This window comes from Python bivittatus, unplaced genomic scaffold (genome assembly GCF_059951505.1).
Source record: "Python bivittatus isolate LINGU-HERP-01145 unplaced genomic scaffold, Pbiv_v1 ctg000020_np1212, whole genome shotgun sequence".
Classification (NCBI taxonomy): Eukaryota; Metazoa; Chordata; class Lepidosauria; order Squamata; family Pythonidae; genus Python; species Python bivittatus.
In genome coordinates, this window is record NW_028277030.1 from 72107960 (window position 1) to 72132485 (window position 24526).

The window sequence follows — 24526 nt, forward strand, 5'->3', positions numbered from 1 at the left end:
GCTGGCAGCTCTCATATTCAGAACAGTGTTTCTCAACCTCTGCAACTTTTAAGATGTGTGGACTTCAACTCCCAGAATCCCCCAGCCTGCCATGCTGGCTGGGGAATTCTGGGAGTTGGAGTCCACACATCTTAAAGTTGCTGAGGTTGAGAAATACTGATCAGAAACTCACTCAGGTTCATTATTTAATTCTGTTGCTTCCCTTGCTTTAGCGCCAAGGGTGTTCCTGAGCATATCAGCATTCCTTCTATTTGCCCCCGGGACTGACCCACCACGGCATACCCAGAATGAGAGAAAAAGGGTTCCTGCCGCAGGATGCAGGTCCGTGGCGCTCCTTTTATTGTGAGCCGGCCGCAATTCACCATTACGCTGTTACCATTAGGGGAAATGATTTCTGGATTAGAGAGGAATATAGCAAGTCTGATTCCAGTCGGTTTTTCTTTCGGGCTGTATTCACACAGCACGCTCAGTCACCATTCATTCAATCAAACCGGGCGGCTGCGTTCCCACGTACGCTCCGCCGCGGCTCGGGAAAGCTACCTCGGCGCCCCCGCCCTGCCCCTCCGCCCGCGCCACCCTCCCGCTGGTGGCGCTGTGGCCGGAGGTCTGGGCCGCCACCGCAGGGAGCTGCCGTCGCCGCCTGCTCTCTGCCGGGCGAGGAGGGGCAGGAGCACGCCGAGTGACGTGTCCCCGTCCCGGAGCTTAGCATGATTCATCACCGGCCGCCGCTGGGATGCTGCGCGCAGCGCCGGTGTAGCGCTTGAGCGCCGACCCTCCGCCGCACCCCGGCCCGGAGTCTTCCCTCCTCTTTGGATGCCGCGGGGAAAGGCGGGCAAGATGGAAGAAATCCTGAAGAAGCTGCAGAAGGAAGCATCGGGGAGCAAATACAAGGCGATCAAAGAGAGTTGCACCTGGGCCAGCGGTAAGGAAGCAAGCGGCGGGCGGGGAGGCACCTTCCCTCTTCCTCCTCCTCCTCCTCCCCCGCGCCAGGAAGGAAAGCCGCACCGCTCCTCCTGGGCTTTCTTTCTGACGCCTTGTGCGCGAGCTTAATGTTTGCCCGTTAACACCCAACCTGCGCCTCGAAAGCCCGAGGCTGGGTTTCATGGTGCCGTATGTGCCTTTGGCCGGGGGTCGCATGGCATCCCTCCCTGGCTGTCGATCTCTTAACCCCGCGCGTCGCGAGACCCTTTGCCCGGCTTCCTCGCCTAGCGAAGGGCCCCCTCCGCCTCGATCTCCGGTGCATTTCTTTCGGTTCGTGTTTACGCTCAACCGTAAGGCTGCAGAAATCTCCCGTGTACTCCGACACAGCGCTAATGCTTATTCCTTTAGCTCTTTCTTCTAAAGCTGTGTGTGTGTGTCCCTTGGAGTCAATCTTTTACTCTTGGTTTTCTGGGCAACACTTCCTTCACCCAGCTGCTTTCCATACCTAAGGCAGAACTAGAATTGGGTCTCCCTGCTCTCAGTGCTCGGCTTTAACCACTATACCAAGCTGGCTCTCCTTCTAAGGTGCAGAAGTTGTAAAGCTGCTGTAGGAAAATGATAAAAACAGAAAAGTGCCATGCTGCTTTCATTTAGCCAGTCACAAATGTTGGGGTACTCAGGGTAACCATATGTTCTCCCTTGCAAGAGTCGGCTTTCTAATGGAAGAACTATCAGCGGACTGTTTTTGAAGGTGTTTCCATAATTCAAAGGTTGTCCGAGACGACAGGTCAAAACCCTGTAGAATGGAGACAGCAGGGCCCGTCAACAGTTGCCATCTGACAGCACAGCAGCCTGCCAGGCAATTGTCTGCTGTCTTCTGGCGATAGCAATACACTGTATATTTTGTTTCTGCTTAAATGATGATACAGACACTTAATCCATAGCTACACCCCCTTTGGGACTGTTTGTTTTTAATCCATTTTTCCTGTTTTGGTGATCTATAAATAAGCACCTTACAATAAAGCAACCAGGATTAGCTGTAACTGCAGGTAATGAATTTAAAAGGAAAATGATAACATAATAATAGATTAGGGTTATAAAGGTGCTGGCTTAATCTCCTGCAGGGGCCTAGTAATTTACTATTCTGCCAACGGCTTTATTTAAGCTACTTCAAAGGGGGGGGGGATGTCTGCAAACGAGGAAGTCTAAAAAGTCAAGATGCAGTCAAAGCCCTGTCCCCTTTTAACATGGCTTTTACCCTCCCCCCCGCCCCACTACGACATCTGCCATTCTGATTAGAAGAGTCAAACAGGATGTTGTAATGTGGATTAAAGAAAAATGTACCTCTGACCCACCTTTTTATCAACATATGCTTTCTTTAGTGATGACGTAAGTCTGGTATGCTATTTAAATGTGCATGTTGTGCTATGCTAGGCTGCTTCAGTATTTTTGTAACTTTAAATGGTCGATAATTTTGCTTTTATATATGAGTAATACTCCTTTTTAATGGGAGGTCTTCAAATAATGGATGCCATCCAGGCCAGAATAAATTAATATTTGTAAATCCAATTAATCTGAACAAGAAAATTTAACCATGTGCTATGTATGGATCATAGAGTTGTATTATTATTTTAAGATTTGAGTTTGTCACATTAACTGAACAATAATTTATATATATTTACTTGCAGAAGCATAATAAGCTTGTTGAGAAGTTAGGAAATGGTATCATTTAAACCAGAGAGACAAGATTTGAGATACCTTATTATACCATATGTGAAAGAGAAAAATAGGCCTAAATAATAGGAAGAACAGAGTGCCTATAAAAATAATTTCTTGGGGGAAAGGTGTTACTAATTCAGTCCTGAACAGTTAAATACTTGCCCCATGAAAATCCACATACATGTGCAATTGCAATGTACAACATTGAATCAGTTGAACAGTTTTAATCTGGGATAATCCTGATTGAACAAGATGGGACTCACTTCAAGTAAACTTGTGTAAGACTGTATACAGTGATGCATGTTTTCAATTCCATGCTGGGTGCTGTCTGAAATGATTCCTTCTCCCTTTTCTACCCAGAAACATTAGAATCTCTAGATGCTACTACCAAGATCCCTCCTTATCAACTAAGGTAGGAAATCCATATTTCTTTATTCAATGGATGTCAGTGACATTAGAAATGAGAGAGGGAATGTCTTCTCTGTTTTACATTTGCTTACTCTTGAAGCCAGAGTAACACTGCTATGCAGTAAAAATATGTGGTAACAAGTTGTCCCATTGGTCAAGTTTACCATTTTCTAGCTATTGTTATGTATTTATGGTTGTGAGTTGCCCAGGAATGCGTGGGTACATCACTTGCTTGAAATAGGGTGGGAAATACTGTGCTCTTAGGTGCCAAGCCCCTCTTTTTCTCTCCCCCAATTTCTGTAAAACCTCAACCGCAGAAATGAGCAAGAACATCACAAACTAAGATGTTAACTTAGAAGCTTTTGAAATGTTGTCTCTTGCCCATATTATTAACCTGTATTTCACTGTTATCCCAGTTAATGCCACCATCATTAATTCACACTGTTATTGCTTCTTTATATAGTACTAATTCCACTAGTACTATATAAACACGCAATAACAATGTAAACTAATGATGGTGGCATTAATTGGGATTACAGTGAAATGCAGGTTATTGAGACCCAGTTTGGTGTAGTGGTTAAGGCATCAGGCTAGAAACCGGGTGATTGTGAGTTCTAGTCCCACATAGGCACAAAGCCAGCTGGGTGACCTTGGGCCAGTCCCCCTCCCTCAGCCCTAGGAAGGAGGCAATGGCAAGCCACTTCTGAAAAACCTTGCCAAGAAAACTGCAGGGACTTGTCCAGGCAGCCTCTGAGAATTGGATATGATTGAACAGATTTTTTTAAAAAAATCCACAACTGGAGAAGGGCGATTCTACAAAACCCCATGGTCCGAAGCTTGTGAAAGTCTAAAGGCCACAATATATGTAAGGAAATGAAAATGGGTGAAGTTAAAAGCTCAGAAGAGATGATGTGTTATGCCTCTCTTTCAAGTAAATTGTTTGGAAGTAGACACCAATTTTGAACTGCATGCCCCATTCTTGCTTAGGAAAGAATGATTTGGTTAATATATTGTTTAATCATAGTTTGTAGAATAAACCACTGTTGTCCAGGCTTATTCATAAACCATAGCTTTCAGTCACAATAGCTGGGTTCATGCAACACATTAAGCCGAAAACAAACCAATGGTGTTATTGCTAAGATGATGCATGAACTTAAATGATGTGCAAGCTTTGGGAAACATAGAAATGTCATTAGGTAATAACAATGGCAGGATTAAGACTATAGAAGAGGTGGAGCAAAAATTACGAATATGGCATGATGAAGTTCTACATATATTTTTGTCTTGGCGTCCATAGCTTTGATGTATCTCTGATGGGTAGACAGCCTTAGGTTGTGGAAAATATCACAAAAGATATCTCCGCTCTCTCCTTCTTTGTTAATCTCTATTTGCTTGCTGGCAGAACTGTTCTCTGGCTTGATACACTGATCTACATCAGAGTGAAATTGTTATTGTAACTATTGTGAACATATACGTAAAGTGTTTTATGTAGCCTAAACCAAACTCAATGCTCTCCAGCTATTTTGGTCACAACTTCCATAAAATTCCAGCTATTTTGGTCACAACTTCCATAAAATTCCAGCTAAAGTGGCCACTTGTTAGTGTTTATGGAAGATGAAATGCAAAGTATATACACACACACACGTGTGTGTAAAGCACTAATTTTAGGCACTATTCTGGGCATCATAGGGGACGTAATTCCATATAAGCAAGTGTATAGGCAGAGATTAAGGTTTTCCTCTGTCTTTTTCACCCAGTGTAAAAACTAAAAGGTCTCTTAAAGCATAGAAACTCTTTTCCCTTGCTCAGTGTAGAACTTCAGCTTTCTGTCTTTCCTCAGCCGGTCTATACCAGACTATCCTTGAATGGAAAAACAGCCAGGAAATCTATGGGGGATTATTTATAAGGCTAAGTATTATTACTAGCACAAGATCTTATATTAGGTGTAGGATGAATTATAGCCCTTGATTTTATTGAATATTGTAGCTCAGTTTTGTATTGTAACTGAGTGAAAGTGCAAACATTTTAAAAATTGATTATGTGTTTTGTTTTCCATTGTGTTTCTTCATTTGGCACACAATTCCTAGATGAACCTGAGGTCTGTGCACACTTGAAACATGATCTGGAAGAAGTACTTTGGATCTTGTGTAAGTGCAAGCACAGCATCTCTCTGTTGTTCATTAGAGCACACACATCTTTTTTTTTTCAGGTTTCCATGTCAGCCTGAAAATACAAGTAGCTGCTTTAATAGTTTCATTAAAGATTTGGTACTTTAATGATTCAATTCAACTTCACATATAAATCTGAAATAAGCTGTATCTGCTTTAATGAATAGCAGAGATGGTACTGTGGTTGTTGAAGTCTGAAGCACTTCCAAATGTTTTCTCGAAGTGGGCCCAACCCTAGTAAATACATAAGAATGTTTGCGTCAAATCTTGAAACTTTCATGTAATGCTGATGGATGGTGCCAGAATTCCAAGACCTATGGCAGTTTCCTCTTTACCCAATTCTCTAAAGCAAATTCTAGCAACTCAGAAAGGAAAAAAAAACTTATTTGAGGGGAACCGTAATTTAAATTTAATAAATATATGTCACCCAAATCCCAATGACTCTAGGTGACTCATAACAACCAAAACAAGGAAATTACAATAAAACCAATTTATTAAAACCAAGAGGGATCTCATTCTCCCTCTTAAAAGGCTTATTCTACTTTTTGAGTGCAGTTCCATAATATAATAATTTTATTTAGTGAAATTCAGGAAATCAACCCCAAACTATAAGCTCTTTTATTGACCATTGGCTAGAAAATGTGATGTAGAAATATATATAGGAAATACAGCTAAGCTAGCAATAAAGTATAAAAGTTCAGATTTGGATTTTGCCACAAGCCCTAACGGTATCGATGTGAAGAATGACTGGGTTGCTGAGCAATTGGAGGTTTTAAGGCTGTGGAAATGGTTGTGGGGAAAAGCTGTTCCACTAAAATGAGAACTGGATCAACAAAGATCTGAGTTGTTTTTCTTTATTAAGATATCTATGCAGTGATCACTGGGCCTCAGCCAAAGCAAACTGAGGGCTTAGGTCAGTGAAGAGTGCATAATTAATTATATAGTATAATCCCCAATTTAGGGGTGTATGGGGTGCCCAGGGAGGGATAGAACCTCTTGTGGAGGGGCCTGCGATGTCTTTTTAGGGTTGCTCGTTCACCTTTGGTCCCCACCTGGCACTTAGCTCTCACCCCAAGGACTCCACAGCTTAGCTCTCACCTAGGCTCCAAGTAGCTGTAACATGCACAGTGGCCACACCCCAGTAAACCAACTTGGCAGATGGGCCAAACCAGGTGAGGGTAGCTGACCTTCAGTAAGATAGAGGGTTTGCTATCCCAGCACGTGAAGTCTGGCCCTGGCAGATTGAGCGGAGGAGACCGATCAACAGTCTAGTGGTCAAGAAGGCAGGCCCAGCAAGCACTGTGGAGCTCTAAGCACAAGACACTTAGATGTCCTGGTCATCCACTGCAGCAGGAGAGGTCTCCAGCCGTAATGGTTGTCTGTGCCACTGGATTAAGGTCTCTTCTGCCAAGAGAGTGGGACTCCCCCTGTGCAGTGGCTGCTCCACTTAAAACTCCATCACACACAGGTTTCTGTGGTGCAATACATCTTCATCTTCAACGCATCTGCAATTCATCTCAGTCTAATTTGTTGAGCCCCACAGTGATGGGGGAGTGGCGAAACAACAGGTGGAGATGATCACTGGCAGTTATAGTCACAAACCTGCACGTGGGTGGCCTTTGGACCATTGGTCTTTCATCTCAGTACTTGGGGCAGCGGAGATGTCCGACAGCATCCAGGGCAACTGGGCAGTTTTTTTTAGGTACCCTAAATATTGCCTGCCCCACAACATCTGGCTAGCTAACCGCAGCTGGCAGATCATCTCCTTAGCAGTCAAGTACCAAGAAAAACAATTCAGAGAAAACTCATCTTTGGAGCCTTGAACATCCACACCTTGGTGGATAGAGACAAGGTGTCAAGATCTGAAAGACAAACAGCACTCATAGCAACTGAACTTCACCGTTATAGCATTGACATTGCTGTACTCAGTGAGACCAGGCTTGCAGACGAGCGGACATTACAGGAAGCAGAGAGTGGATCTATTTTCTTTTGGAAAGGAAAACCACAGACTGACAACAGGACTAATGGAGTAGGTTTTGCAATCAAAACTGCTCTGCTGAAGAACATTTCTACTCTACTCACTGGAATAAATGAACATATTATAAAGTTCCACTTTCTTCTTAGCAAGTCCTGATATATCACCATTGTCAGCATCTATGCACCAACTCTCACGAGTCCAGATGAAGACAAGGAAGGTTTCTGGGAGGACCTGGACCAGGTTATGCGAACAATCCCCACCAGCAACAAACCCGTCGTTGTGGGCGACGTCAACGCTAGGGTGGGGACAGACAGTGACAACTGCGATAGAGTCCTTGAGAGGAATGGGGTGGGAAAACTAAACAGTAACGGCCTGCTGCTTCTGAACAAGTGTGATGAGCACAACCTGTGCATAAATAACATGATGTTCAGACTTGCAAATAAGTACAAAACAATATGGATGCATCCGAGATCCAAACACTGGCACCTACTTGACTATGTCATAGTACGTCAGCATGACCTTAAAGACGTCACCATCACCTGAGCCATGCAAGGTGCTGAGTGCTGGATTTGTGGACGCAGTTTAAAGATGTCCTTATGCAGACTGCAACAACTGTACTCAGACTGAAAACCCGGGTGGTACATCAAGATTTGTTTGATGAAAACCACAAGACCGTTTCTGCAGCCCTCCAGGCCAAGAATAAGGCCTATGCAAACTGGCAGAATGATTCATCATCTGTTTCAAAGAAAGACAAGTTTAAGCACCTGCAGTCCTACAGGCGAAACTGTGAGAAATGCAGGACGAGTGGTGGCAGAAAAAGGCTGAGCAGGTGGAATGCTATGCAGACATGCCTGTCACCAGAGAGTTCTTCAGCACCATAAAGTCAGCGTATGGCCCTTCTAAATCAGGATGCTCCCCCTTGCTGTCATTTGATGGGTTGAGCCTGATCAAAGACCAGGAAGGACTGAAAAACCACTGGGCTGAACACTTTCCAACCAACTCAATAGGCCATCCACAGTTGATCCTGATGTCTTATAGCAAATTCCTCAGCTGCCAGTCTTGGATGCCCTGGACCTGCCTCCCTCTACTGATGAGATCAAGAAAGCAATCTCACAGATGAACTCAAATAAAGTAACAGGGCAGGATGGCATTCCTGCTGAGATTTACAAAGTACTAGACCCAAACACCTTATAGGCATTCCAAGACATCTTGGAAGATATCTGGTTCACAGAAGAGATGAAGACATCATATTTGCCATGAGGCAAGTCCAGGAAAAGTGCATTGAGCAGAACAAACCTCTTTACTCTGTCTTCATTGACCTGACAAAGGCATTTGGCACTGTAAACAGGGAGGTTCTCTGGACCATCCTGAGACGTTATGGATGCCCAAAGAAATCTGTGAAGTTGATTCAGCTACTCCATGATGGAATGACAGGACAGGTCCTTTACAATGGTGATACATCAGCTGCATTTGCCATTTCCAAAGGGGTGAAGTAGGATTGTGTGCTCACCCCAGTCCTGTTCAATCTGTTCTTTGTTTGCATATTGTCACATGCTGTCCAGGGTCTGAAGGAGGGAGTGTACATCAGGTACCAATTCTATGGCTCTCTCTTTGATCTTTACCGCTTGAACACTGGGACAAAGTGCCTCTATACAGTCATTAAAGAAACTCTCTTTGCTGATGACTATATACCCCTGGCACACAAAGACAGTGATCTACAGTTGATGCTGAACAAATTCTCAGATGCTGCTATGCTCTTTGGCCTGCTGACTATCAACCTGAACTAGACTGAAGTACTTTACCAGCCTATGCCAAATACCAACCCCATAGAACCAAAAATCACTGTTGACAACACCCAGCTGACAAATGTAAACAGTTTCAAATACATCATCTCGAGTGATGGGTCTTTAGACAAAAAAATTGACTCCAGGATCATCAAGGCCACCCAGGCTCTGGAGCAGCTACGTACTAGAGTGCTCAATCAACACAACATCCATATCTCCACAAAGCTGAAAGTCTACAGAGCTGTGGTTATCCCTTCTCTCCTATATGGGTGTGAGTCCTGGACTCTGTACCAATGACACATCAAACAACTGGAGAAATTTCATATGCACATTCTCCATTCCATCCTTGGCATTTGTCTCCAGCCTGGAGGTCTTGGATTGTACGAAGTCCACCAGCATCGAGTTCCTGATTATCAGAGCCCAGATGCAGTGGTTGAGACTGATCTGCCCCACTGAGCAATAGCTGGGCATTCTGTTTGTTCCTGATCGAACCTTCCATTTATTGCAATAAATATGGCCCTGTTTCACATTTCCCTTTGCTTGGCAGATGTAGCCTCTTTTCTTATTTACTTCTTTGCCTCAGGGTCAACTGTGGTTAATGGCAGCCAAGGAGAGCATTCTGTGTTCCTTGCTTGTTACTTGTGTAATATAGATATTATATTTCTTTTTGGTGCGTTTAAATCAGTGTTGATTCCTGGTGAGTGCCTGGACAGGTCTCTGCAGGGTTTTTTTGGCAAGATTTCAGAAGTGGTTCGCCCTTGGCTGCTTCCTAGGCAGAGAAGCAGAGAGAGGGACTGGTCTCTGAGTTTCTAGCCTGGTGCCTTCACCACTACCCCTATTTGGCTCTCTACATAGGTGAATATATTATATCAATATTAAAACAGACGCAGGGAGGAGCTTTCATTATAGAACGAACTTCTAAGTCATCTGAAACTTCCCTCTCTAGGAAGTAGTGGGCCCAGAAGAATATAATACTTTTGTGCGAGAGCAGAACTGGCTTCAAGATTTCTTATTTTCTGTCTGGTTTTGGTTCCTGTCCTTTTAAGTGGGGCTCTAATAGATGGGGGGGGGGGGGAATAAAACTGAACCATTCTCTATCACGTCACCATTTCATGGTGAATTACTCTTATAATTGTTAGCCATATGGCACTTGTTCCTTTGCACTTATGAAGCAAATAACATTCTGAAATGTTGTGTCATTGCCTTTAGCTTTGGACAACATTTTCTAATATTGTAGTTCTAGTTTACCTAGTTTTTTTTTTTTTAAAAAAAAACAGCAATAATTGCTTTTGCTTTGGATTACATCTGTAGGCTGTGTTGATTAATAAAGGCTAAGTCCAGAACTACCTTTCTGCTCTAACAGGTATGGTAGGCAGCTTTGAGTGTTGACTGAGCTTTTGCAGAAGGGAGATGCATGTAACTTTTGGGTGATTGGTGAAGGTTGTTAAAAGATATGAAGGCAATTAGGTTTTCTACCTTCACTGTTTTCTAATGGCTTTCTCCTGGGCTTCTGCCAGAACTGTGCTTCTAGAAGTGCTTTCCCCACCTCCTTATTTCATTCATCAACAATGGCTTCCATTTGATTGCTTTAAAATTTACTTAGGTGTTTTGGTAATCTTGTTTCAGAAATGCTTTGATATTCTTCCATCCAACTAATTTTTGCTAACTCTGTTTCAATTTCTAGTTTCTTAATTCCAAATATTTTCACTAGGCTGAAGCTTTAAATAATAAGACTTAAGTTACATGACTAATTCGAACAATCTGTTCTATATTGTTTATTAGACTTATATCTCTCCTTTCCTTAAAAAGTTCAAAGTAGCATCCATAAGTGCTCTCTCCTCCCATTTTTCCCCACAACAGCAACTCTGGGAGGTAGGTTGAGCTGAGAAAGAGCATCTGGCCCAAAGTCACCCAATGAGCATCAATGACTAAGAGTAGACTAGAACTTGGATCTCCTTGCTCCTAGTATCATACAGCCACTGTGATACATGAGATGCTTGTTCAATAAGAAGAATGAAATAAATGATTGTTCATTTGCTTTGAAGACAAAGTAAAAACTAAAATTGGATTTTGTTCAGTGGAATGGACTGTTCTGAAGATGTTCTTAGACCTGTATTCTGTGTGTCAGTTGAAGTGGGCTGGGACTTTAAGAAGTCTGTACTATAATACATTTGCCTATTTTTAAGGTTCTACAACCCTTTTTGTTGCTTTAGTTTCTCATACTCTTGCAGTGTTAAAATTCAGACTCTAGCATTTGGAACCAATTGAACCATCTGATGGGTCAAATTGGAGAATTAAGGGATTGATGATAAAACTTTAGCTGATAAGGACAGGAAGTGGCTTAATGGCATTTAATTTTGCTAAATGCTGTGATGGGAATAAAGAGGCTCCAACTAAATCCTTTTCTTGAGAAAAAGAGGTTAACTAATTGAATTAGGCTGAGGTTTTTAATCTATTTAATTATAATATTGTGCTTAGGTTCAAATAGGGCTAAAAATTTCAGATGACCATTAGATGGTAACAAGGAATTAGAGTTTTTATTTTTTTAAATTTATTTGTGCATCATATTTATATAGCTTTTCTCTATCTCTCTGCTCCCAACTAATGGTCATCAAGGTTTTTTAAGCCCAGCTAGTTCTGTTGGTTATCAAGACACCAGCTTTATCAGTTAAAATGTTGTATCTGTAAATGAAGGGCCTTCTGATAAGTAATGTATTTGTGGGTTTCAGTTTACTAACTCAGTTTTACTAGAATCTACTTGTTCCCTTGCCAGATGGATGTCTAGATGATTGCCATACAGTAATAACAGTGACAATTGATATTTTTTGTTTCTTAAGGCAGAATAAATACAGCTGAATCAAGCTAGAATTTCCAAACACGTTCAGAATGTATTTATACCTTTTGCTTTTTTTCCAGATTGCTTTTCTTTTATACTCATTGATGTTAGAGAGAAAGAGTGGGCTCAAAAATCATCTTCTCTTATTATCCTTTTGAATCCAGCTCACAGACTTTAATGTCTAAGAGGACATACTGGCATCACAAATCAGATGTTGGGGTATTTGGAGTTTGTAGAAGGCTTGGATACTGGGTCTTTTGGTTCTTGCCTGAATAATCCAGCAGCTCGTGTTTGTTGTTGTTGTTGTTAAAAATAAGCATGGATAAATTCCCATTCCCCCTGGTCACATCTCATATACTTTTAGCTAAAATTGATGGCCATGGCCAGCCATAGGGCTACATGAAATGAATGACCTGTTTTTCATACCTAATCTTGTGACACCATTAAAAGACAGCAGACTCTTTACTGTTTATTATTATAGATTCTTTACTGTTTATTATTATGTTTATACCATCATGAGGAATTGCTCTCTGTTAACATCTGTCAAGTACGGCTACGGCATTCTCCACATCAGTTTGCTATAGCTTTCAAATTTATTGAAATACAACTTTGTTCCATCCCACTTTGCATATTAGAATTTTAGTAAAATTCCACATAAAAGTGTATTAACTTTTTTCTAATATATGCTTTTGTTAATACATTTTTCCAAAAATTATTTTCATATGCATTTTCCCCAATAAGTATATTATTCTTCATATGTATATATGCATATATTAAGGAAAAAACAGACCCAAACTGTGTGCATTCTGATGTGTAATTTTCCTTAATAATACATGCCCTTGGAAAAAAATGGATTTCAAACTTCTAGGAAGTATGAAAGCTAAACAGCATTTGCATTCTGATCATGATCAGGCTTAAAAAATGAGAATATTGGCTCTTTTTTGTTGTTGTTCAGTCATTAAGTCGTGTCCAACTCTTCGTGACCCCATGAACCATATTGCGCCAGGCCTTCCTGTCCTTCCTTCACTGCCTCCCTGAGTTTGCTCAGTTTCATGCTCATTGCTTCAGTGATGTTATCTAACCATCTCATCCTATCCTATCCATACTCTTAAAAGAGCACCAGGATGCTGGAGCAGTGTTCCATTTGATTATTGCACATTGATTGGTGTTTTTGCCTTACATTCATATCAAACTGGAATCCAGCTCTTAAAAGGGTCCTTTTTATAATCTAAGAGTGGGCATCATCTAAGCCAGTTTATGTGTTGTGCAAAACTAGTAATGGAAAATCATATCCAAATGCTGACAAAGGAATTCCATATTACTATATAGAGTTCAAGAATTTTGCAAAAAATATTGTTTGGTTATATGGTGTTGTCTGGTGAGGAGAAAATTTCCCTTTGTAATAAATAGAAGAGAACCACAGCTCTGAAATCAGAATAACTTGTTGGGTTAAAAAAAATCATTATTGGGTTAAAATACATTTTAAATCTATTCTACTTGAGTATAACAATCAATCCTCTCCTGAGACACCCACTTTGGGACTGTAATGCAGATGGATATTTCTTTCTTTGTTAGAATGTTCTGTTCGGCTTTAAATCCTGGCTCAAACTTTGTCTTGATTGCAATTAAGATTGGTTATTGATCTATCCCTTGATCTCAATTAAAGAGAAAGAAAAGAAATTTGCACCAAAGAGGAAAACAACTATAGGAATTGTATAGTTCTGTTGCCTACAATTGATCAAATGATCACAGTGAAGAGATTCCTAACAACATAGCTGCATCAGTTCCTTTTGTCATTTGTATGGGTCAAAGAGGGCTATAGTACAAGTAAAATAGACGTTGAGGAATTAACTGTAAAAACATACGCTACTTGATTTCTGAGTTCTGAAGAATCTTCTCTTTCTTTGAAAACTAGGGAGAAGTGTCTCCTTCCACTGCAGCTTGCTTTGGAGAGCAAGAATATGAAACTGGCACAGCAAGCTTTAGCAGGGATGCAGGTATGTGAATGAGGTTTGGAATTGCTGGAAAAATGAATGGTAAGAAAGCTCAGTTATACACTTTAAAAGTATGCAGGCCCATAAAATGATATGGAAGATAAGCAGGGCTGTGCATTAGGGTTAATCCTGGGCAAAACCTTTACAGGAGATAATGTAGCCTCCCTCAATTTGATGCTCTCAAAATGTATCTGCTTATAACTGAGCATTCTCAGCCAGCACTGTTGGGAGTTGTCTACTGACGCATTCCCAATTGGGGAACAACGCTGCAGTGAATATTTATGGAGCAATGAAGAGTCTTTCATCTCACTCAGTGAAGGCTACAGTGACTATGAAAAGTGGACTTTGTGAAGCCTACACAGAAGGACATCTCTGATATGCACTGTAGTCCTCATATGCTTGTCTAATGAATCCTTTAAACAGAAGCCCTTAGTACCCCAAAGGCTGACCCTAGGCTACAGATGTTCCATCTTGGGGCAGTTGCTGCTGTGGTACTTTTAAGATGGAAAAGCCACCTCTGGATGCATGAAAGAGAGGAGAAACTTAGCAATTCATCTTCTTTGAGAAAAGTCCAGAAGGCTAGTCTGACCAGTATTGAATGAGTGGGCTGGTCTGCATTCAGAGGCCAAAGTTCAGTACTGCACTTGCTTCTAAGATTTGCCATTTTTCTGTCAGTTGGTTAGCAAACTTATCCTTTATTCTTGTTAGCAATCTTCTAGTTCATATATAGCATGATCGTGGAAATGTTCCCCCACCCCGAGCTAAAAGATTGAACTTGTCTTCTGATTTTATTTGCCTTATTTGAAATGTAAAGGCTTTCCTCTTCACACCTACAACAGGAATTGTGAGGTTCACTGCACTTTAAGTGCATTGCATTAAATGGATTTTACTATTCTGTCAAAGCGTGCTCTCTGTTATATGGTTTGAAAAACAAGGTAATTTGCTAGTAAATATTATTTTTATAACATTATGGGATAACCAAACTGAGAACTTCTGAAATTAAATAGTTCCATTTTTCTTTGCAGAAGCTACTGTCTGATGAGCGATTTGTATCCATGGAAACAGACTCTGATGACAAGCAGCTGCTTAATCAAATGCTGAATGCAGTCAGAGTGACTCCATCTCTCAATGAAGACCTGCAGGTAGAAGTGATGAAGGTTAGTCTTTTACAGACGTCAGTATTTGCATGTTTGCAGGAAAGGCTTCCTGTCTGACTCAGTTCTGCAGTCCCCCTGGAGTTTGCTGTGTCCCTTGATCGAGTTGTTTTACACAATGATACAAAGCTAGCTCTCATGCTTGTGGCTCAGTTGGATTATTCTTTACTACATCATCACATCTGTGTTATTTTTTATTTATGCCAGATGTAAAAGGTAACCATCCTCTTGGCTGAAAGTCTGTAGGCTGGAGCAACTCCAAGGCAGTGCTTTATGCATGTTGATGACCTAACAGACAAAATCAAGTGCCTTATGCAAACAGAGAATAATGGGATACACCAGGTCTTTAAAATTTGTAACACATCAAACCAATCTTAGCTTACTAACCACAACTAGTGTCCTTTGGACTCAGTGGCTAGGAGAGGGCGCAACAGGTAATGAAGCCAAATCCAAGCCAGTTCAAAGCTAGGCAATACCTTTATTAGGACTAGTCTAACACAAACATTGTGAAGATTTCGAGTTCTTTGGAACTCTCCTCTTTTTTGTTACATCAAAAATGGGGAATAAGGAGGAAATTTTTAAAACTGGGCTAGACCCTGAAAGCCATGAAGTTTATAATTTCAAATCAGTCCTAAAATGCAAATAGTAGATTATTTGAAGTCATTTTAGGTACTGTTGGTCTCAGGCTGCACTCAGGTATGAGGGACACAGACAGTGGAATTCCTCTTCCCTCCAAGCTCTGGAGACTATAAATTACAATGAGGTCCTATTCTGTTACCTATCAATGGCAGAGCAGAATCAGAATCATCACTGTCCTTACATAAACAAGGGTGGAGAATAATTTTAGTTGTTTGCTAGGCTAAAGTAATTTTAACCAAATTGTATAGTTGGCTATTTTATCTTGCTCTCCCCCCCCCCCCAAAAAAAGTTCTTGGGTTCTTCAAAAGTCCCTCACTTTTGTGGAAAAAATGTTAACTTCCAAATTTCTGGCATAGTTCTGCTCCTGAATTTATATGTGAGAATTGTAAATAATTTGAATATTGAACACACACTGCTATTCCTAGAAATACACACTTTCCTTACTGTGAATTAAATTAGCAGGAATGCTGACCTGTCAAGGAGCCATATACACTGGAAATGAGGGAATGTCAATAAAACCTTGTTCTGCTGACTGTTATCGTGGCAGTTCCTTGCTGGAAGACTGCATGTCTAGAGAAAAGTAAAATTAAGTACTTCCATTCTGTAGGATATGTGTCTGTCTACCTTATCAGAACTGTACAAGTTTTGGAAAAGAGATGATGTGCTCCCATATCTTCCAAAGCACTTCTCTGGAATCATTTTTGAAGTGTGTGCATATGTTGTCTTTCACACAAACAGTAGTTTTTACATTGGTAGATCACAATTATGTTCAGAAGAAGTTCATTTCACATTCTTCCAGGTGTTTGAATTCAGTGCAATATTCTAGCTTCCTCAAAGGAAACATATTTTTACTTTTTTCATGTTTTAGCTCTGGTTTTGTAATTTAATGAGAGGACAGTTGAAAGGAATTGAATTAAAATAGCTTTTCTTTTAAAGGGTAGAATAATTGAAGAGGTTGTCATTCCTTCCTGCCATTCCAGAAGCCACCAGCATGTTAGATGTTCTGGAGTGTCAGGACTTCACAATACTCCAACCACAGTAGCATTCTTTTCTGGTCTTCCAAATGTCAGTGTTTTCAAAGACCCACTCAAATGAATACTAACTGAATTTTGTTTAAGTTCTCTAATCCCTCTTATTTCTAATATTTTTTTATTAAAAGAATAAGGATATCCAGGGAGCTTCATACATAGAGAACTTAAATATAATATTCCTTGTCTACTATGCAATGAAGCTGTAGCTTTTCAAAACTATGGAGCATCTAAGAGTATAGCTCTAAATATTCAAGTTGTCCTTGATTACTACTGAGGAATGTTATCGGTAACAAATGCCTATCCCTCAGAGAATTTCCAGGCAATTTAGCTGTTCTTTACACAGGGCAGATCTGATTAGTTCTATAAATGCTCTGCTTCTTGAAAACTGTAACTTGAAAGACCAAATAACATCCAGTTACTGGTAGTGGAGCTTTTAGGGGACTGGAGGTTATCTGGGAGTGACCCATGAAGTGGAAGAGGAAGCAGTGAAGTTAGGGCTGGGATAGTGGTCTTTGCATAAACCAACTTGAAGGTATGAGGAAAGTCTGTGGGTAGCCTTTCAGGGATTTGGGAAAGCAGGTCAGTAAACGTGACTTGTTCATGTTGTTTTGAAAAGAAGGAGCATGAGAAAAGTGTGCTTGTGGGTGATCAGTCCTGAATGAAAGAGCAATGAGTGACTAGGGCACTTAGTTCTTACATTCTGGGAAATTAGTTTTGTGTATCCATATGTTGAGGCTAATCTGAAGCAGAATGCATATTTTGGAGCTAAGGTATCAACTCTGTTAAACATTCACTCCTTTAGTCTTTCTGTGATATTGGTGTTTTGTGACTGTGTCCATCACAGCATACATTTTATGATTCAGAGTGTCATTTCCTCTCGCAGCATTCATTTGGTAGCAGTGTCCTTAATAATTTCTCAAAATTCTAGATGTGTCACTGAGTCAAGAAGATTGATAGGAAAACTCTGCTTGGTATTTGGTATAAGCACTTGGCTAGATTTATAGTATTTCTTCTGGAAATCTACTCATTTTATGTTAATATTGCCAGCTTTGGGCTAGGAGATGTCTACAAAAATTGCCCAGTAGACAGTAATTTTGCACATAAATTTTTCTAAATCACTTTATCATCCTAGCAGTAAAACTGCTAAATTATGAAAATGGAAGTATTCTGCCAGGAGACAAGAAAATGGGCAACTCTCTGTTAGAGAAGAGACTTGAATGGGTTATTTGATTTCGTTTTTCCTTGATTTGACTTGTTCCAACTTTCCTCATTATCCTCAAATGTAAAAGTGCTGAGAAAGCAGCTGCGTGCAAAGAAAGATGAAAATAACTAATTAATCCCTGCTCAACTATTTCCCTGAACCAGTGTCAGGAGTGACCTTTTCTAGTATTTATGAGCCATTCTTTCTTTACTGTTAATTAAAGTGATAAAGAATCTCTGGACTGAGATGATGGCTATATACACTGATAAATATTGTTCTTTGTTTTTTACCCTGACTCTGGAATAATTAATCTTCATAAATTTAGTAGGTCTCGTGTGTCATGTGGACGTGGAATAAAAAGAAGCCTTTTGCATTACAAAAAGGATAAACAGTTACATAGAAAGAGGTGGGATTAAATATGAATGGTTTATACCTACATTTTCATGGAGAAAATCTATCCATGTGGTAACTAAGAGTTGAAAATGATTTGATGGCACATAGTCAGTCAATACCTGCATTTACCTGATGGGAGTGTTAGTTGCCTGTTCATTTCAAGAAACATTAATCTTTCCTTAACTGAATGGAGGTAGAGATGCACTGTTATTGATTTTCTGTGTTGACCAGGATTTTCATGTTGTTTATTGTACGGAATTTGCCAATCACTTTTCAGACTCAGTGAAATGTAATTATACTACAGTGAAACTGATACTCTTGGATTTTCTCCCATATAAACCTTTTCATAGATTCAGTTTCTGTGTGAGATGACAAGCACATCCTGATTCTGTGCTTGCCTCCTTAGATGTAATTGCCTGCGTGTTCAACAAGATTCCCCTCCCCCCCAAAAACATGCAAAATATAGTATTGAAAAAGTCATGGCATGTTAAGGTATCAGGTACTTAACTGCAGTGAGTCCTGATAAAAGCAGGCTTGTGAACAATGTTGTGTCATCTATTGTATATGTATCAGGTAGTGATAGGAGATAAAGTAAATGTTCTATTAAGCTGCATTTAAGCTCATAATACTCCTATAAATGCTTTTTGTGAGGTTTAAGATACCATATGGTGGCTGAGAGTGGCTTTGTACTAGTGAAAGACATTCTGTTTCTGCAAGATGGGCCACTGGATGTTTGCAAATCCTCTCCTACCCAATACAGCCTTTGCTCTGGAAATTCAAATGTCATTTGTAATTACTTCCTACTTCAGTCAGACTGGCAAAACAGGAGCTGAAATATTTTTTGGTCACCTAAATCGCGGTTGTAAAATATTTGGAATTACCCAAGTCACTGTCTTAAAATACTACTTGAAATTCCATAATCCTTAAACTAAAATCTCCTGTCTTGAAGGAGGTATATTAATTTGGGCTCTTGAAGAATTTGAAATGTCGCATGCAAAGAAGATGTATAAATGTTGCCTCTGAGGCAGTCTCCCACTGTAGAACCAAACTAGTTTTATACTGAGCGATCAGAAGGGTCAGCCCTGACCAAGGATAGCAAGTCTGCTAACTTCAACAGCGCCACCCATGCAAGAGAAGTGGGGGAGGCAGCTATGGTTGGCCTGTGTTCAGGAGCATCCACCAGGTGGGGGGTCAGAAGAGTCAAGCTGGCAGTCACAGCAGTACAGTTGAAGCCCTGCCTCTTTCGTACATGCACTGACAGCACATATAAGTCCAAATGGCGGGCTTCAGTAATGCTGCCACAACTGCCATCTTGACTTTTTGATTGCTCATGCAGAGATCGCTCTTGCCTGTGTTCCCAGCTGTGGTTGTTCTTCATGTTTTTAACCATTGTTAAGAGTTAACTTTGTTAGACTAGGTAATGTGATCCTCCAGGTCCAATTAATTATATTTATAAAATATGCAAGATGCTGGAAAGAAATAGCATGCTTCTTACATGCTTTGGAGCCATTAACAGTATCCAAATTTTTCTGCTAAGTGATCATTAGTAGAACTGTGTGGCACTTTGGTGCTCCAGAGGATGCGGGAGCGTGAATGCAGCACCTGTCGGCCACACCTTGGAGCAGATGAACTTTGTCTCGAATTTGCTTTGCACCTCTTTTAGTGGCATAACGCCATAAAGAGGCAAGTTGCTTTGAAACTGTAGTCTTTAAAAGTCTGTATAAGCGATATTGCTGTCAGTGCTCTGTTGCTTAAGAATATAGCATCCCTGATTACAGGTTCTAATAGAGGAATAAAATTCATTTTACTGGCCATTAAAATAGGTATTAATTGCAGAAGCAATAAAAAGAGTAATTGACAAGGCAGGCCCTCAGCTCAGATTTCACGCGTGTCACCAAAATTGCCTGTTACGATTTTGTACAAAATTTCCCGTCCAACACATAAACTCTGCTTCAGAGGTACTGCTCAGGGTTTGAAGGTGTCAAACACAGTTTTTGTTGCGCTTGGGAATCGGCGACATTCCTTAAGCACGGTTGTATGTCATGGCAAGCACACAATAAGAGTTTTTGCCACTCAGTTTGAACTAAGTGTGCTTTTAACCTTACTCCAAAGGCAAACCTGTATCAAGAACGCTGTGACTTCTTAGGAATAAGCTGCATGAGTGCCAGTCACCCTTCTGTTTTTGTGTGGGAAAAGGGAAGAAGCCTGATCCTGTCCAAGGCAACTATATGGGGTTCTTTTTCTTAAAACCAAACCATAAAACCACAAAACCGAACCCTCTACGAATACCAATGGCGCCCTCCGTTTTCATCTATGGTACAGTATGGGTTCGGAGAGAGAAGAAGGCATGTTGACGGAATCTGCGACTCGGGGCTGGAGTGGTGGATGATTTGTATCCGGTTGTCATTTGAAGTGGTCTTGGTAACACCAAGGCACCACCACTTACATCAGTTTCAGGAAAAAAGCAGAATATCACGCTTTGAATACACATTACATTTTTTTGTGGGGGGGTATCAGCCATAGGTATTTCATATTTACAAATGGCAATAAAGCAGACACTTTACCTTTTTCTTCTCCTCCCTCCTTCATATTTTCCTTGCATAAATCTAACTCGGAATAGGAATTTTATGCCCAGAGTCAGGGACGAATGTTGTCTTCTTTCTGCTGTCGCTACTGGCGTTATACCTAAGCAGGCATTCTGCTTGCTTTCAGGCTGAGGTCTGTCTTAGCCCAGTGGATTAATGCCCTCCTCCTTTAGGGAGCGTCCAATAGATCACATGCTTTACAGTTATTCCATCCCTGGTATGAGTCTTTGCCTGGACATTTAAGCATCCATCATTCAGAGTAATTGTTTCTAATCACAGGAAAAGCATTTCACAGCTCCGGTGCTTAATAGAAAGCTCTGTGTTCATCCTCTTCATAATTAAACACATCACGCTGTATACACTGAAGGAGCAGCTAATCCTTCCAAACGTATAAATGCTTTCCCGGTTTCTTTTGCCCTTGTTTTTTTTACTGGGTGGCACAGATGTGCTTGAGTCAGAGAACTGAACCTAATTTTAACAATTGGGACCACTTCTGTTGTTAAATTATACTGCCTTTTCTGGACTTTGGTCAGTACTTACTATCTGTAAAGATAACAGTTTAGAGATCAATGGGAACAACTTATGGAGGTATACCAGAAAGTAAAAAATTAAAATTGCTGTCAGTTCCATGTAGCAGATGGAAGTGGTTTGTTGCGTTCAGCATACATAGAATTATTCGCAAACAATGGGGAGAAGCCTCCGAGTAATGTGGAATGGTCCATCCCATATATGCAAGTTAGAGCAAAATCAGTGCTGGGAGACTACAATTACAATAACAACAAATGGATTGTAATCAAACTATGAAATACCCCGTCAAGATCTACAAATGCTTTTTGATCTACAAGATTACAACACTGTAGTTCCCTTGTGATCTTGTAGACTATCCTTCTCCAATTCTGGCACTCTCCAGAATTCCCAGATGACAACACATCTGGAGAGTGTTAGGTTGGAAAAAGCTGATCTAGCCTAACAATCCCATTTCTTCTTAACCCCTTAACTCCAGATCTGTTATTCCTTGGTGGTCTCCTGTCCAAGTACTTGTGTTTTGTGAGATTAGCCAAGTTTGGTGAGCTTAGCCAAACAAAACTCATCTTTAGAGTTCCTCTTTCTTTTATCGTTTGTCTGACTTTTCTTCAATTCTCATTTTCTATTGACTCTTCCTTGATGTTGCCCTGCCTTCATTTTCCATGCTGAAGTGTAATCTTAATTGTGAATAATAAAAGGGCACTTATTTTTCAGGTTTTTGAAAAAAATCTGAGGCTAGAGAGATATATTTTATAAGTTCCCCCAGCCATTTATTAAATGTTAAGCTATCAATTAACATATCCTAAGTAGCTGTCATTGTTTAATAAGTGAATGTATTGTAATGCTCAGAAAGATAATGCATGGGTGTCGCTATTTTCTGAAGCTTCTTCCATAAGGGAATAAATATATAAGAGTTATTAATATTGCATTTAGTGGAATCAGTTGCACCTTTTCCTGGTTCTATATAGGGGAGATGCCTATATAGAAGAAAATGCCCTTTCTTCATTCCTGCATTCTGCTCCATTGAATACATATGTTGATTGTCTTGTTTCTGCTCACTCCTGTTAATATCAAACCATTGTTTTTCAAGTTTGGAGTGTTTGTGTGTGTGTGTGTGTGTGTGTGTGTGTGTGTGTTAAACCCTGTTCTCAGCTGAAGTAGATCTTACTTCATTTTTCTCTCTCCATTCTTGGTATATATTTTTCTATTTAGGTTATTACAACAGTATTTCATCCATGTTCCACTGAACGTGAATTGTGTAGACAGGTAGCTTCCCGGAACTAAAAAAAAAGATTTATTCTGAGTAGTTGTAGTTAGAGAATATGAGGTCTGTTACTTGATAGTGAACGATTTCATTTAGCAGTACTGAATTCATATCAGCTGCTCATCACTGCAGCAGATAATCAGATAAATGGGGGTGGGGAAAGGATTAGGGATTTGGTGCGATGAATTTTGCAAAAGTATTCAAACTTACATATACAGATGGCATGCTTTTGAGCAGTGTGTTCTCCTATGACAGGGTTTCATTTGGTAGAGATTTCTTAAAATTGTAGTTGTGCCAATCTCAGGCTTTTAATCTCCTCTCCCTCTAAGGTTTCTAAAAATAACTGTGATTCCAGATTGAATAAATTGAAGGATTGGCAGCTTTGCAAATACAGAATGCTTTATTTCAAGACAGCTGTTCTGAAAATAACAAGAATACAAACTCTACAGTTTTGATCTGAGGACCTTAACAAGTTGTGGCACTTAAGAAACAATTTATTTAGACTGCAGGTTACTTTCTTTTTTTATAACTGAAATGCTTTGCTGTTTTACAATATATTTTTTTTAACATTCTGCAATTATTTTGAAAATGAAAATTTCAAATTATATTAAGTGCTGATTGGCCATATACAAGTGCTTGAAAATACTGCCATATTCAGTTGTAGGAAAATAGCTTTCTATTTAATAAAATCAGAAATTTTTTTCCCCCGCTCATTGATTTGTAGAAGTCATCAGGATAATAACATTCATTTTCTGGGCAGCCGAAGAGCAAAACAATGTTTCCTCTTTTATGTCAGAAGCTTTCCAGCTGTGATTAAAATCTGCAGTGTTATTATAGCCACTCCGTACTGGAGGAAACTTTCTTCTGAGCATGTGCAAGACAAGAATCCAGTATTTTTACTCAGAACATAACAGGGTTTAACTAACCACATTTTAAGAAAAGTTTCTTCAAGCTTCATCCCACTTTCTCCCCAGTGTGTGAGCATCCATTTTATTCTGCATGATGCCCAATGCTACAGGGGCCTTGTTCTCAGTATCGGAATATTTCAAATATTCAGATTTAAATTGTGCAGAGTAGGGTTTTACGTCGACATTGATGTTGGAAAATAGTCTCTTTTAAGGAAATGAACAGGGAACTTCACTTTGAACCTTAAGACCCCTCTCAAAATCTTTCTGTTTACTCAAGGATATAAATTCTGCATTAAAGAAATAAAGATTGAAAGAAATATTTACCCTCTTGGGATTTTGTCAGTTATTGCCTACTTATTTTAGGACCGTGTTTTCAGTGTGTTATTGTACCTTAGTTTAACTGTTGTTTTAAGCAGAAAGATGAGCTGCATGTTTTATTTATGAGTTTGCTTGTTAGATTTATTTCCCACCTTTCTTCCAGCAGCTAAAGGTGGTGTACATAGCATTCTTCTTCAGCTTTTTACAGAACAGTCCTGTGGGGTGGGGTAGAAAGATTGAGAGTAGCCGGCCCAAAGTCACTCACTGAGCTTCCATGGCTGTCAGTGAATAACAGGACAACTTAAACAGTCATGCTACCATGAACCTCTACGATGTGGCTGGACTACTGCAATGGGCTCTGCATGGGGCTGCCCTTGAAGACCCCCGAAAAGTTTCAACTCATCCAGAATGCAGTGGCTTGTGTATTGTATAGTACTCACGCCATGAACACATTACCCCCTGCTAGGAGCCTTGCACTGGCTTCCAGTTTGCTTCCAAATTCAGCTCAAGGTGCTGCTCATTACCTGTAAAGTCCTACATGGCTTGGGACTCAGGTATCTTCAGGACTGTCTTTCCCAGGCAGAATCAGTGTGCCTGACTTGGGTGACCTGGGAGAAGCTGCTGGTGATCTCTCACTTCCATGAGGTATACAGGATGGAGGTTCATAGGTAAAACTTTGACTCCTACACTGTTGAATAGT

At 40.3% G+C, this 24526-nt stretch overlaps 1 protein-coding gene across 1 annotated transcript in view; it reads left to right on the forward strand.

Annotated features, from left to right (window-relative positions):
* The first annotated feature begins 679 nt into the window (after positions 1-679).
* Positions 680-24526, forward strand: part of ARFGEF3 (ARFGEF family member 3) — an 86395-nt gene continuing 62548 nt past the window's right edge. Inside the window, exons 1-4 of the mRNA XM_007433314.4 lie at positions 680-922; positions 3001-3052; positions 13730-13811; positions 14834-14965. Coding sequence (XP_007433376.3) covers positions 814-922; positions 3001-3052; positions 13730-13811; positions 14834-14965 — 375 coding nt within the window. The 5' untranslated portion in view covers positions 680-813. The remainder of the gene's footprint in view (positions 923-3000; positions 3053-13729; positions 13812-14833; positions 14966-24526) is intronic.